Source organism: Miscanthus floridulus, chromosome 2 (assembly GCF_019320115.1).
Source record: "Miscanthus floridulus cultivar M001 chromosome 2, ASM1932011v1, whole genome shotgun sequence".
In the NCBI taxonomy this organism is placed as follows: Eukaryota; Viridiplantae; Streptophyta; class Magnoliopsida; order Poales; family Poaceae; genus Miscanthus; species Miscanthus floridulus.
The window spans coordinates 101,928,219-101,940,642 of record NC_089581.1 but is presented as its reverse complement, the minus strand read 5'-3'; the positions used below and the strand labels follow the sequence as shown (position 1 = coordinate 101,940,642).

The 12,424-nt window shown below is 45.0% G+C and overlaps 1 protein-coding gene and 1 pseudogene across 4 annotated transcripts; one reads left to right on the top strand and one right to left on the bottom strand.

Annotated features, from left to right (window-relative positions):
* Nucleotides 1–2,090: 2,090 nt before the first annotated feature.
* On the bottom strand, nt 2,091–6,922 carry LOC136539269 (wall-associated receptor kinase 2-like). 4 transcript variants are annotated; one of them, XR_010779625.1, is made up of 5 exons: nt 6,259–6,922; nt 4,520–5,482; nt 4,064–4,225; nt 2,604–3,802; nt 2,091–2,404 (listed from the first exon to the last, which is right to left on the bottom strand). XR_010779625.1 is itself a non-coding variant. In XM_066531207.1 (5 exons), exons 3-5 carry the CDS (start codon nt 5,400–5,402, stop codon nt 2,826–2,828), a joined length of 2,022 nt encoding a protein of 673 aa, XP_066387304.1. In that variant the 5' UTR covers nt 5,403–5,482; nt 6,259–6,340; nt 6,481–6,922; the 3' UTR covers nt 2,091–2,825. The 4 variants fall into 4 exon arrangements, 3 of the variants coding, with proteins under 3 accessions (XP_066387304.1, XP_066387306.1, XP_066387307.1); XM_066531207.1 differs by having other exon boundaries at nt 2,091–3,802; nt 6,259–6,340; nt 6,481–6,922; XM_066531209.1 differs by having other exon boundaries at nt 2,091–3,802; nt 6,259–6,422; nt 6,521–6,922.
* Nucleotides 6,923–9,383: 2,461 nt separating this feature from the next.
* Nucleotides 9,384–11,076, top strand: LOC136536829 (uncharacterized; annotated as a pseudogene).
* The last annotated feature ends 1,348 nt before the right edge of the window (nt 11,077–12,424 follow it).

Here is a 12,424-nt window from a genome sequence, read left to right as displayed (position 1 = left end):
ATAACCGATATGTCCGCTAACAAGGCTTAATGTAAATCGCCCAATAAACACAATATATAAACGACTTGTAATTTAAAACGGAGGGAGTGTATAATGGTGTTATCATATACAGTACCTATATAGCTAGCACTTTTCATGTGTGTCATCTCCACAACTTTTGCCACCCCACCACCCCTTGAGATGATCATGCCTGCCTTCCGGAGGCTGCTGGAACCCATAGTTTCGGGCTCGTCTCGCTGGCCATTAAATGCAACACCCTTTTTTTCTTCTATCAATTTCGATTTAATTCACTTAAGATTTGAACCTTTATATAAAACTTGAATAGAAATGTGATTATAGTAATAATGAATTTCATTTTGAGTTTGAACTTGCATAAATGTTACACATGTGTGTGCATTTGTTTGTCTCCTAGACCTAGAACCTTTAAAATTACATTCAAATCTGAGGTTTTTGGAAATTTGATTGAATTTTTTTAGCAGATGGAAATTTGATTGAATGGATCCAAAAGCCCAGAAAGTTTCAGCCCACAAATTCATCCTTGGGCTGAATCCGCATCGACCTTCTTCTTCTCCCTTGACCATCCAGCCCATTTCTTCCACCACTCTTGTTTCTCTTTTCACCGCCCAGCTCAGCCCCTTGAAACGCCGATCGGATCTGGATTTTTGACCTCCCCTGGTCCATCATACCATATCAGTTTTGCATGGAGCCCAACAACGGATGCTAAAGCTATCCCCGGCCCGCCAAGAGCTTTGCCAGCCTTTCAGATTCATCACTAGTTGAACCGAGATGCTATCGCCTAGACATCCGTCCAGACACCCGGGCCTGCACCTTGTGTCGCGTGCATCTTCGTTTCCCACGCCCATATCGCTCGAATGCCTCGCCCTATCTGCACCACCCGCTTACACACATGGACTGCACGCTTCCATTCCGCTTCCCACGTGCAGGCAGGACCGCATGCGCCTTGCTATGTATCGTGCTCGCACCCCCACCTGCGGATGTGCTCTGTGTGACTCTGGCCATCCCATTCAACGTTTGAAACATGAAACACTTGCAACACCAAAAAAAATGTTGTAACATACGTATGAAACAGATGAAACATTTGGAACAAACGCGTGCAACATCTATGTGAAATATATGCAACATCTAGATAAAACACTCACAACATACATCTAAAATGGAAGAAACATTTCGAACAAACGCTGGCAACATCTGTGTGAAAACATATGCAACATCTAGAAAAAATACTTGCAACGTACGTCTGAAAAACTGATGAAACATTTCGAACAAATGCTTGCAACATACGTGTGTATAACTATTAGAACATGTCTAGCATCCCGATCTACTTTTGCAACATCCATATGCAACACTTGCAACATACCTCTGAAACATTTGAAACACTTAAAACATACTCTTACAACATGCATTTCTTCCTGTTGTGGTGTCTTCGGCCAACCACAGGAGACAATGTCCCACCGGTGACAACCTTCACCTGGTGGCGTTGGGGTGGTCGTGGCGCGGTGTATGCCGTGGCCGCGACAGGCGAACGCGGAGTGGGGCGTGACGGTGGACGGCCAGGGCGGCGAGGCGGAGTGGGGCGGCGCGGCACATGATGGGTGCACGTGCAGGGAGATGGCCCCGGCACGAGGAAGAGTGGTACGACGCAGCATAGGATGGGGGTATGCGCGAGGAGATGTGGATTCAGGCGAGCGGATGGCCGCACGGTGCAGTAAAGCACGAGATGGGCGAACGAAGTGGGGAGATATTTTTGAGAGAGATGATGAGATGGACGGACATGTTGACTGAAGCATTGGATGAAATTTTGAATTCTTATCTTGTGAGAAGTGATTATAGTGACTCAAGTGAAAGAGATTCCCAAGTCTCCTAGGTAGCTTCTACGTTCCATTTGGCCATGAATATATTTTTTTCTTTCGCAAAAATCCCGCTTCTCTTGCAAACTTGTAGCAGCCACCGTGCACAGTGCGCGTGGCGCTGCAGCCTTGGTGTCTCAGCAGGCCAGACCTTGAAGAAGTGCAATTGCAATCAGGAGTCGAAGATAATGTTCTACGATATGAAAATAAGGGAGAATATGACAGTCGAGTTAATGTTGTCAATATATAGATGGTGAATGAAGCCATAATAATGTATTTAAATACGAAAAATGGAAACATTTTTTTATGTAAAAAAAATGGAAACATTTGTTAGATTAACAAAATTAATATACTTGGACACGTTCCTCGGCATAAACAAATTTGAAACGATTGTCCCACAGAGAAAAGCAGCCACGGGCTCTTCAGTAGGCGTGGGATGGAGGGAGAGGCCCTCCGGCAGAGCAGTAGACACAATGCTGGTACAGCCAAAAATGCTGGGAAAAAGCATGATGATTCCGGGTCCCCACCAATAATACCTGGTTAATTTTGCACAAGAAACTTCATCAGGCAAATAAGATTAAATATATGGCCTAATGGGCATGGAGCCTTGGATAGGATAATGCAATTTGAAGAAAAAAATAGCAGAGGGGTCTACTGTGTATGATGATAAAAGTACCGAAGAATATAACAATTGTTGCAAACAAAGAAATGAACTTTTATATACATGGCACTTACAAGCTACAGCACTAAACATGGCACTTGACATGCTTTTTTCTTGAACACACGGCACCTGACAAGTTATAAGATGCACAAATGCTCACATTTTCTTCAGATCAATAGAAACCTATTTGGCCCTATTTTAGCCAAGCATCAATTTCTTGTTCTATCCGAAAGATTTTAAACTACAAATTGCATCAAGTAACCAGCAAATCGCGTTCCAATTTATCTGCCCTGAGATCACTTCAGCAGGTACTGAAGACGCTCTGCTACATCTGCCATCTCAGGCCTTTGATCAATGTCAGTACTAAGACATTGAACAATAATTTCTGCCAAACTATGAAAAAACCCCGTGTTTCCAATCGCTGCTATTTCTGGGTCAACAAGCTCAATCACTCTCTTCTTCTTTGTGTAAGTATCCAGGGAATTCCCCAGTATGCTGTTGTTATCAGGATCTAAGGCCTTCTTCCTAGTAAAGAGCTCTAAGAGCACAACTCCAAAACTGTAGACGTCACTTTTACCCGTGTATAGGCCTGTCAGCACATATTCTGGATCCATGTAGCCCCAGTTACCAACGATAGTGCTGGCGTAATTTTCATCGACGGTAATCATCCTAGATGTACCGAAGTCGGAGATCTTTGGTACAAAGTCCTCATCTAAAAGTATATTAGCTGGTTTAACATCGCCATGAAGAATTGGTGTAGTGATTTCTGAATGCATGTAAGCTAGACCCTTTGCCGATTGTGCAGCAATTTGTAGACGTAGATCCAAGTTGAGAGGCACCCTGTTGCTGTCATGCAGAATTCTGTCGAGACTACCATTGGGCACATACTCATAAACCAAAATTGGAACATCAACTTCTAGGCAACACCCTATGAGCTTAACAATGTTCTTGTGCAAGACTCGAGATTGAATAATAACTTCGTTTGCAAATTGGCCTGCTAATTTAACATCAATCTTGGGCTTCTTGACAGCTACTGGCTGAGTTTCATCTCTAAGATATCCCTTGTAAACCTCACCGAAGCCACCTTGTCCAATACGATTACTACTTTTAAGTGTTTGCTCCAGCTCCTTCTTCTTGAAGAGCTTAATCTTGTTAACTTCTTCTATTATAGGACCCCCATTCTTTCTAAAATAATCTTTCATCTTTCTTTTCTCTTTGGCAAGAAGACTGGCAAATACTGCAACTGCTATGATAAAAAGTCCACCTATTGCACCTACATAAACAACAAAGAAACCAGGCCTGTAAAAACCAATAAAACCTTCTAAACAATCGTAATTTGTGCAGTGGATGTACTGTTATTATCCAAATTTCTAAATAAAGCATTACGTGGGTAGGTCTTTCGATGATGTAATTATCCTAAAATACCATGCTATCTGTTGGAACAATGATGTAAAAGTATTCAATATTCATATATATCAAGAATTTATATACACATAAAGAGTGGACCAGGAGATGAAATATGGATCATATGTACCGATGGTGATTTTTGCTGCAAGCGGAAAATTGGGGTTGCAAGGATCATTAAACGGATCAGCACTGTGGGAACCACTGGGGCATTTGCATTCGTAGGAACCCAGTGTATTCCGGCAAACACCTCTGCATGGATACTCTTGATGACTTTCACACTCATTGATATCTGCATTGTTTACCAACTTCGTTTATTAGAACAATGGAAAACTATCCATATGGAAGGCCAACTTGAATTGTAACATATGTTTTCATGTATATGTGCTATATACCAGACTATTATTACCAATAAAATGATATGGAAAATGTGAACAAAATAAGAAACAATTTATTCAGGACAAATTAAAGTTGCAACTTGATATTGGAATTCGAAAATAATACAAGAATTCGTCCTCCAAAATTAAACACTGCAACCTTCTGACTGATAAAGTAAAAGACAAGAAGCGTGCGTGAACACACTTACCGGTACAACCGTTTGCAATATAGGGGTTGCCTTCGTAGCCCATGCTGCAGTTGCAGACATACCCAAACCCATTGGAGGAGTCATGACACTCACTGTTGGCGCTCACACAAGCATAGCTCTCTGCCCTCTTTGCGTCGTCACACGTCATGTTGTCATGGATGGCCCAATCCAGCCACACAGGCATCATAGTGTTGGTTTCCATCTTCAGGTCAGCTGTGTGGAACGTGTAGTTGTCCCTGTCTACCAGGAAGGCATAGTCGCAGGGGCTGAAGCCCAGCCTTTTTTTGTGGGTGTACACATCGAAGTTCATTCTGTTGTCGGTGAGGCCCGGTGGGATGTCGAGACGACAACAGCCGATGCCAGCACAGGCACCATCCATCGCACTTTTTGAGTTGTTGCAGTAAGACATGCAGCCAGTGTAGTATCCATAGTCGTAGTCATTGCCCTCACTCCGCTGGCTCTGAGTGTAACCCAGGGTGTTGCAGCCTATGACAACAAGCTGGTTGTTGGCGTTGGAGATACGGTACACCTCTTCACGGTTGAACTGCACATCGCCGTCGCTCCAGGCATACACCGAGTCCGAAGAGTTAAAGCACTGCCACGCAACAGGCAGCATCACACGGGCCTCTGCCGTCCTGATAGAGAGGTGGTTGAGTGGAACGGGTTTCGTGGTGCCAGCAAGCACCGGCCTGTCCAGACTGCGGTCACAGATGAGCTCGAAGCCCTTACGGAAGCAGCCCGCACCAATGCCAAATGGATATTGGATGGCTATGCCTCCACAGCTATCTGGGCATCCAGAGGTGCTCTCAGCCTCAGGAGTAGAACTGAAAGCTGTTAATGCCACTAGCAGTAAATATGGATGCAAGATTAACATTGTCGGCATTACTTTGTTGCTTTTTCTGACGAACAAATTGCGATTCAGTGGCTTACTGAATTCTTCAAGGAATCATCACCTCATTATTCCTGATAAAGGGATAATTAGGTCACATCAACGTGTAGTGTAGAAGAGAAAGTCATACTATCTTTTTTTTTACAATGACTGAACCATTATTTTTTGTTAAAGAACTCAATATATGGCAGTTTAGATCATGAATAGTTCTATTTTGTCAAAAAGAAGTACAAAGCAGTCTCCAATTCGTCAGAAGCAATCATCAGTGATGGTTCAGAACTGTCATAAAAATGGATTTGGAGCATCGTGACAGATCAATATTTAGGGATCAGTGTTACCACAAACGGTTTTTGAACCATGTATAAAAAATTGTAAGTGATGGAGTTTGAAGCTAGAACTGTCTGTGAAAGTCTATTAGCACCGACGAGATAGCTGTACAAGACTTAAAAAATTGGTAATTTTGCAATAGTTATATTCACTTGAAGGATGATAAGGTAAAAAATTATCTCTTTTTTCTGTGAACAGGTAAAAAATTATCTCTAGTACAATATTTTGCAAGAGTAATAAATAGAAACAATAAAAGGTAACAAGGTACTAACTGAATTTGACAATTTCAAGCCGCATATGTATTGGTGCTCTCAAAGTGGGGGACAAATAACAAGTACGATATGAGTAAAAAAGATTATGTAGGAGTACTTTGCAAAAAAGTCTATGGCCATGAAAACACAATGAGATGTCCCCAACTTGCTTGGGAGAGTCTACGTTGTTGTTGTTGTTGTTGTTGTTGTAACAACGTTTCAAATCTCCCAGCTGAAGTCATAGTAGGTGGTAGTAGGTGGAAGATAGGTACCTTCGGAAAGAAGAGTCTTCATAAACAACTGATCTGATGACCCTGCTGCCTCCGATCCCACCACGCTCTCACAAAGGAACGCCTGAAGAGTACATTCCATTATGCATGCGTCCCACCGGCCAAAAGTGCAAGAAATTCACCAAGAATTAACAGGACATCGACTGCTGAAATTCTAGGAATAAATCAATCCGCTTGGCAAGATTGTGGACATTTCCAATTCACCTTGGCGAATTGGGGAAAGAAGTGGGAAAGGAAGGCCTACTGCAGGGCTCAAGGCAGGATGCTGTTCGGGCTGGTTGACGGCTGCGGCAAGGCGGAGAGCAGCACGCAGGAGAAGCGCCGGAAGGAGAAGAGTTGAGGGCAACGCAGGTGGGGAAACGCCGGCTGAGCTTCTAGTGAGGAGATGAGTGGATTGGGAGAGCAGGGGATGCTGGTCCGTGGGGATCGGGCGGGGTAGCAAGCTGCTGGAGGCGGGCGGCGATGTGCCCGCGCGGAGGCGGACGGCCCGAGGCAGGAGGAGGGCGGCGAAGCCGAAGCTGGTTATGATGGAGGAGCTGCTTCGATTGTCGTTGAAGGTTTCCGCTCTCTCCGCCGCGCGTCCCCTCAACGTGCCCGTTGATGTTGATGAGGAAGTCATATCAACCAGCTTGTCGTCACATCAACATGAGCGCCAGGCGGTAACGGTCCTGTTAAATCATTGACCAACATGCTCTGTTTTTTAAGACATCTATAAATGCTCGTCTGTTAGTATCAACACTACCTTTTGACTAGATAAAAAAACACTACTCTACTCCCGTTCAAAAAAAAAAAAAATGCAATGGAAGAACCATGCATAGGAACAATGAGGGGTGGAAAATTACGAAAATGCCCCTGCACGTGACAAGAGTGGTCTAGACGTCCACACTTGAGGAGGTGTGTGGCTGATTTTTAGCGGGCCCACCGCATGGCCCACGAGCTGGTGATGACATAGTATACAATTGCATTTTATTTGGGATAAAATTTAAACTCTACGATTGCGTTTTTTTAGAACGGAGGGAATACCTTACGTCAACCTACGTATGCCGTACGTATAGTAAGATACGGAGTATAATGTATGTATATACAGATACAGAGCAGACACGTCAACATCACACGTCTATAACGACACGTGAGACTTACTTGTGATTTGGGGGAAGATGAACACGTCGCCGATGAACGAGTCATGCATGCATGGTCAAAGACTCAAAGGACTCGTCGGGTGCTGGAGCGGTGTACGAGTACGCTGTGAGGTGTGCTACCGTTCACACGTGACACGATGCCACGATGGTGGCCGGGTTTTCACGGTTTCAGTCACCTGCCCGACCTTCCGACTGCCAAACATGCCGACTGCGTGCGATAATAATGAAGAAAAGGAACGATCCAGAGTCCAAACAGCAGAGTGGCGCAGGCCACACCTAGCAATCACGTCAGGCGTGGGCATACAGCAGTCTGCAGCTTCAGAGGACGCGGCGTCATTGTGCTAGTGCTACAGTAGGGACAGGTGCTGTCAGTTTTGACCACAAGACATTCTCGTGTTGGCTTAAATGGCTCACGAACCATCGGTCATAACAAGGGAAAAATGAAAAGGCCGAATGCTTCTACGGGGGCCTGCGAGCGATCGGTTTTCCTAAGCAGGCCTCAGGCGGGCCATTGTTCTCACCCAGCGGAGCGCCGTATGCCCTAGATATGTCGTAGCTGAACATTTGCATTCCTTTTTCGGTAAAGTCTAAAGAAGCGACTGGCGCTCCGACTCCACCGCGCGACACCAGGCCAGACGGGCCGGCCCAGCAGACGACCCTTTCCCCATCCAACGTTGCGACCTACTCCCTCTGTCCCAATATAAAGGATGTTTTAGACTCTGGGAGAGTACCAAGACCACCATCAAATGACCTGCATGCCCCTATAATTGCAATCATTACATGTGCAGACAACACAGTGCAGCCACTTGCAAGGCATCGACTTGCTTGTATAATTTTCATTAAACAAATGAACATTTCAGCAAAACATAATTTTACAGCCGGCGTGAACCAAACTTAGCGCCAAAAATTAAGAGAAGCAACACAAACAAATTCAAATAGCCATTCAGGCGCCATATTTAACTTCTAGGCTACTAAAGCCACTGCCTCACTGCCCACAACTCCTCCAAACCATTCACTCGCTATGGCCCTTGACTTGAATGCAACTCCAGATGAGGAAGGAGATGAGGGGCCTGATCTCAACGAGCCACCTGCAAATGAACAAGACAGGAGTATCCATGATCCCTTGGAAGCAGTTGGTGCAAGCAAAATAAAAAGAGGTGATTCTTTACTTACCCTCCTCCTTCAACATGCACTTTAGTATGATGACTTTTGTTCTTTTTCTCTCTCTTCCCTGTCTCCTAAAATGAGTTTGCTTGGATTCTGTTTCTCTTTTCTCTATCTCCTAAACTGATTTTGTTAAGGTAATTTGATGCCTTACTCCTATTGGATTTCAATTTGGTGTAGCCTAAGGTTATTTCCTGGATTCAATAGAAGTGCAAAAAATTTTAATCTACTAAGAGTTGCATCTAACCTCACCATATGTTTTGTTGCTTCTACAAAAAAATTTGGTATACCAAATGCTTTTTTAGCATCTTGTCCAAAATAAACAGTGCTGACAGGGAGTACATTTCATAGGGGTGGATAACTCACAAGTGCAATTGACAGCTGCCCGCCAATTTTCTTTAAATGAACAAGAAGGAAGCGTACATGCAGGTGAATATTTCCAGCAGTTCTTGATATTTAATGAACATCAATTCTCTACAATTAAAGGGCTATCTTAGAATGCTCATTTCAGTAGCACAAATAAAGTGGTGTGTTTATGTTTGTCACCTGAAATTATTTTTTGTAGCATGTGAGAATGCCTTTAGTGGTGGAGTAGATGCCTTACCTGGCCTCTTTGATGATGCACCGGTTCATAATGTTTGCCATCCCTTTGACTTGAATCTTCCTCAACAGGGCAGTGAACAAGACAACCTGCTGACAGGTGATTATTTCCAATTAGTGACTTGAGCATACACATATGTTTACTAAAAAGAATCATATTTAATGTATTTGTGCACATCCTAGGCAAAATTATTAATTGTGTGTATATCTGCAACTGTGCAGCATGTGATCCAAATAAAAAGGTCCTATAACACATTTATTAGATCCAAGTCCAAAACAATTTGTATTGATCAGTTCTATTTTTATCCAGGTCAACAAGATGCCTTGGATGATCTCATAGAGGTGTTTGGCGTGTACGCTGAAACTGTAGACATCGTCTTTGATGAAGAGGAGTTGTCGGACTCAGATGGTGAAGAGAATCAGCAAACACATGATGACGAAGACAATGCCCAAGCACATGATGCTGAAGAGGATGAGCAAGCACATGATGGTGTAGATGATGACCAAGCAAATCATGATCAGGCCCCACATAGATTGAAGAATTTGACAGAAAGACAAAGACAAGACATATTTGAAGATTTGCTTCGGAGCAGTAACAATGAAAAATTAAAAAGAAACACTACAACTATTATTGCTGAAAAGTACAATGTCCGTGTACGTACCATACAACGTGTATGGAAGAGAGCAAAAAAATGTTGGGCACAGGGCATACCAGTTGATGTCAAGGGTTTGAAACCTAAGAACTGCGGCCGTAAAAAGTTTAAGTGGATGTCTCTAGAGTTCCAGATATTCCCCTAAGCAGAAGGGGTACTATAAGATCACTTGCAAATGCTCTAGGTGTCCATAAAAGCAGTCTGCATAGGGCATTCAGGCAAGGATTGCTACGACGACACTCCAACTCACTGAAGCCATATTTGAAGGAAGCAAATAAAAAGGCTAGGCTGCAGTGGTGTCTCTCTACGCTAGAACCAAGTACGCTGCCAACTAATCCCATGTTCAGACACATGAAAAATATAATCCACACAGATGAGAAGTGGTTCAATGTGACAAGAAAGAATAAGAAGATGTACATGGCTCCAAACGAAGAAGACCCCCACAGGACAGTGCAAAACAAGAATAACATTGATAAAGTCATGTTTTATTCTGGAATTACACAGCCTAGGTTTGATGCTGAAGGTAGATGTTATTTTGATGGCAAGTTAGGCTGTTGGCCTTTTGTCCGTGAGGTAGCATTCTCGGCCATGTTTTATTCTTGTTTCGATACATAAGAATTAGTACAACTATATTCTCATAAGAATCATTCTACTTTCAGGAACCGGCACAAAGAAGAAGTGACAATAGGCCCAGGGGCACACCTATCATGAAGACAATGAAGGTTGATAGACAAATAATGAGATCTTATATGATCACAAAACTTCTTGAAGCTATATGCATTCGTTGGCCTCGAGAAGATGCCAATGAGATAATTTGGATACAGCAGGACAATGCTCCCTCACATATCCACGCCGATGATCCTAATTTTAAAACAGCAGTTGCCCATACCGGCCTGGATATACGCATAATGAATCAACCTACTAATTCTCCTGATATGAATTGCCTAGATCTTGGTTTCTTTGCATCTCTTCAGTCGATGACGGATAGAACGGCATCGAGAAACATGGATGACATCATCACAAATGTGATCAATGAATATGAACACTACAACCCTGTTATTCTAAATAGGGTATTCTTGACGCTACAAGGATGCATGATTGAAGTTATGAAAGATAATGGAGGGAATAGGTACAAGATCCCCCACATGAATAAGCCGAGGCTGGAGGCAGCAGGCATGCTTCCCAAATCTCTTAGTTGCGATAGGGAGATAGTTCAGAAGGCAATTGAGTCGTTGAACAACTAAACGAATTGTTTGTTAAGCTTTTGATGTGTGTACTTGTAAATATGTTTAGTAATCCTAGTGGAGGCGTTGTTCTGGTGACATTGAGCTAACGAAATATAATTCTTAATGTTCAGATAGCGGAAATCATAACTATCCCAAAAGCTAACAAAATATAGTTTTTAATGTTCAGATAGCGGAAATATAGTTCTTAATAGTGAGGAGAACCTTGATCCAGGGGATAAAGACTTCCCTGTTGGCCTCTTCGATGCCGATAAGGCATTGTTCCATGTACTGCACCATCTCTTCGGTCATTTCGCCGCTGGCATCAGCGGTAGCTTTGGTTGTGCCTGCCTCCAAGGCCACCTCACCAGTTGCAGCAAGTCGACGGCCAAAGGCCCCTTGACCTCGGCGGAGCACTGGACGATAGCTCTCCTCCAGCTCACTATCTTCAGCTTCTGAGTCGAGAACGTACAACTGTCCCTCTGCGTCCAAACGCAGACGACCACGTCCGACGTGCTTCGGGCTCCCACAACAGTCGCAGCTCCCCAAGTGGCGAGGGCAGGTGCCTTCACAGCCGCCCTCCTCTGCCACAAGGTGCTTTCGGATCAGATTGCAGCTGCAGCACCCCAAAATGGGAGAGTAGCTGACATCGTCATCGCCGCCGCCCCCCACCTCAACGATGTGCTTCGGGCTCCCATCCCAGCCACAGGTGCCCGTGCTGGGACCGTAGCTGCCCCGCACCTTTAGGGCGAGCTTGGAGGCCGCATCACCGTCGCGGCCAACCTTCAGGCCGACCTTGGAAGCCGTATCACCACCGCCCCCAACCTTCAGGGCGACCTTGGAGGCCGCATCGCCGTCGCTTTCGCTGTTGCTGCTTCTCAGCTTTGCGCCGCGCTGCTTCGACCCGGTACGGCGGCGGATCCAGGCTAGGCGGTTAGGGAAACGGCGACGGCGCCGCGCAGCGCCAGCCATGCCCGATGCGCTGTAGTTGACGGGGGGAGATCGAAGACTGGGAGATCTGGTGGCGGTGGAGATGGAAGGAGATGGGGAGGCGGAGGAGATGGGGACGAGGAGAGGAGACGGGGAGGGAGGGGCGTCAGGGCGCAGTCACCGGCTCGCCAACCGTACGCCAGGGCATCGTGGCGCCAACGGACGACGGCACCGCACAGATCGGCGGAGGCCGCTGCTGCCTTCCACACCGGAGAAGGAGGGAGGAGGATTCGCGGAGGAGGGAGTCCGGCGTGAGCGCGGCCTCGCGCAGCTCGCGGAGGCGGATGCTGTGCGTGCCCGCCGTGAGAGGAGATAAGGTTCCGAGATTTTTTCATGTTCCCATCGCTTGGTTTCTCTTTTTTTTATTCCATGTAGTGGA

Coding starts and splice junctions, on each gene's coding strand:
- LOC136539269 (XM_066531207.1), bottom strand. CDS start 5,402: ATGCCGACAATGTTAATCTTGCATCCATATTTACTGCTAGTGGCATTA. Junction 4,226..4,519: donor TATTGCAAACGGTTGTACCG/GTAAGTGTGTTC, acceptor TAAACAATGCAG/ATATCAATGAGTGTGAAAGT. Junction 3,803..4,063: donor TGCAGCAAAAATCACCATCG/GTACATATGATC, acceptor TTGTTTATGTAG/GTGCAATAGGTGGACTTTTT.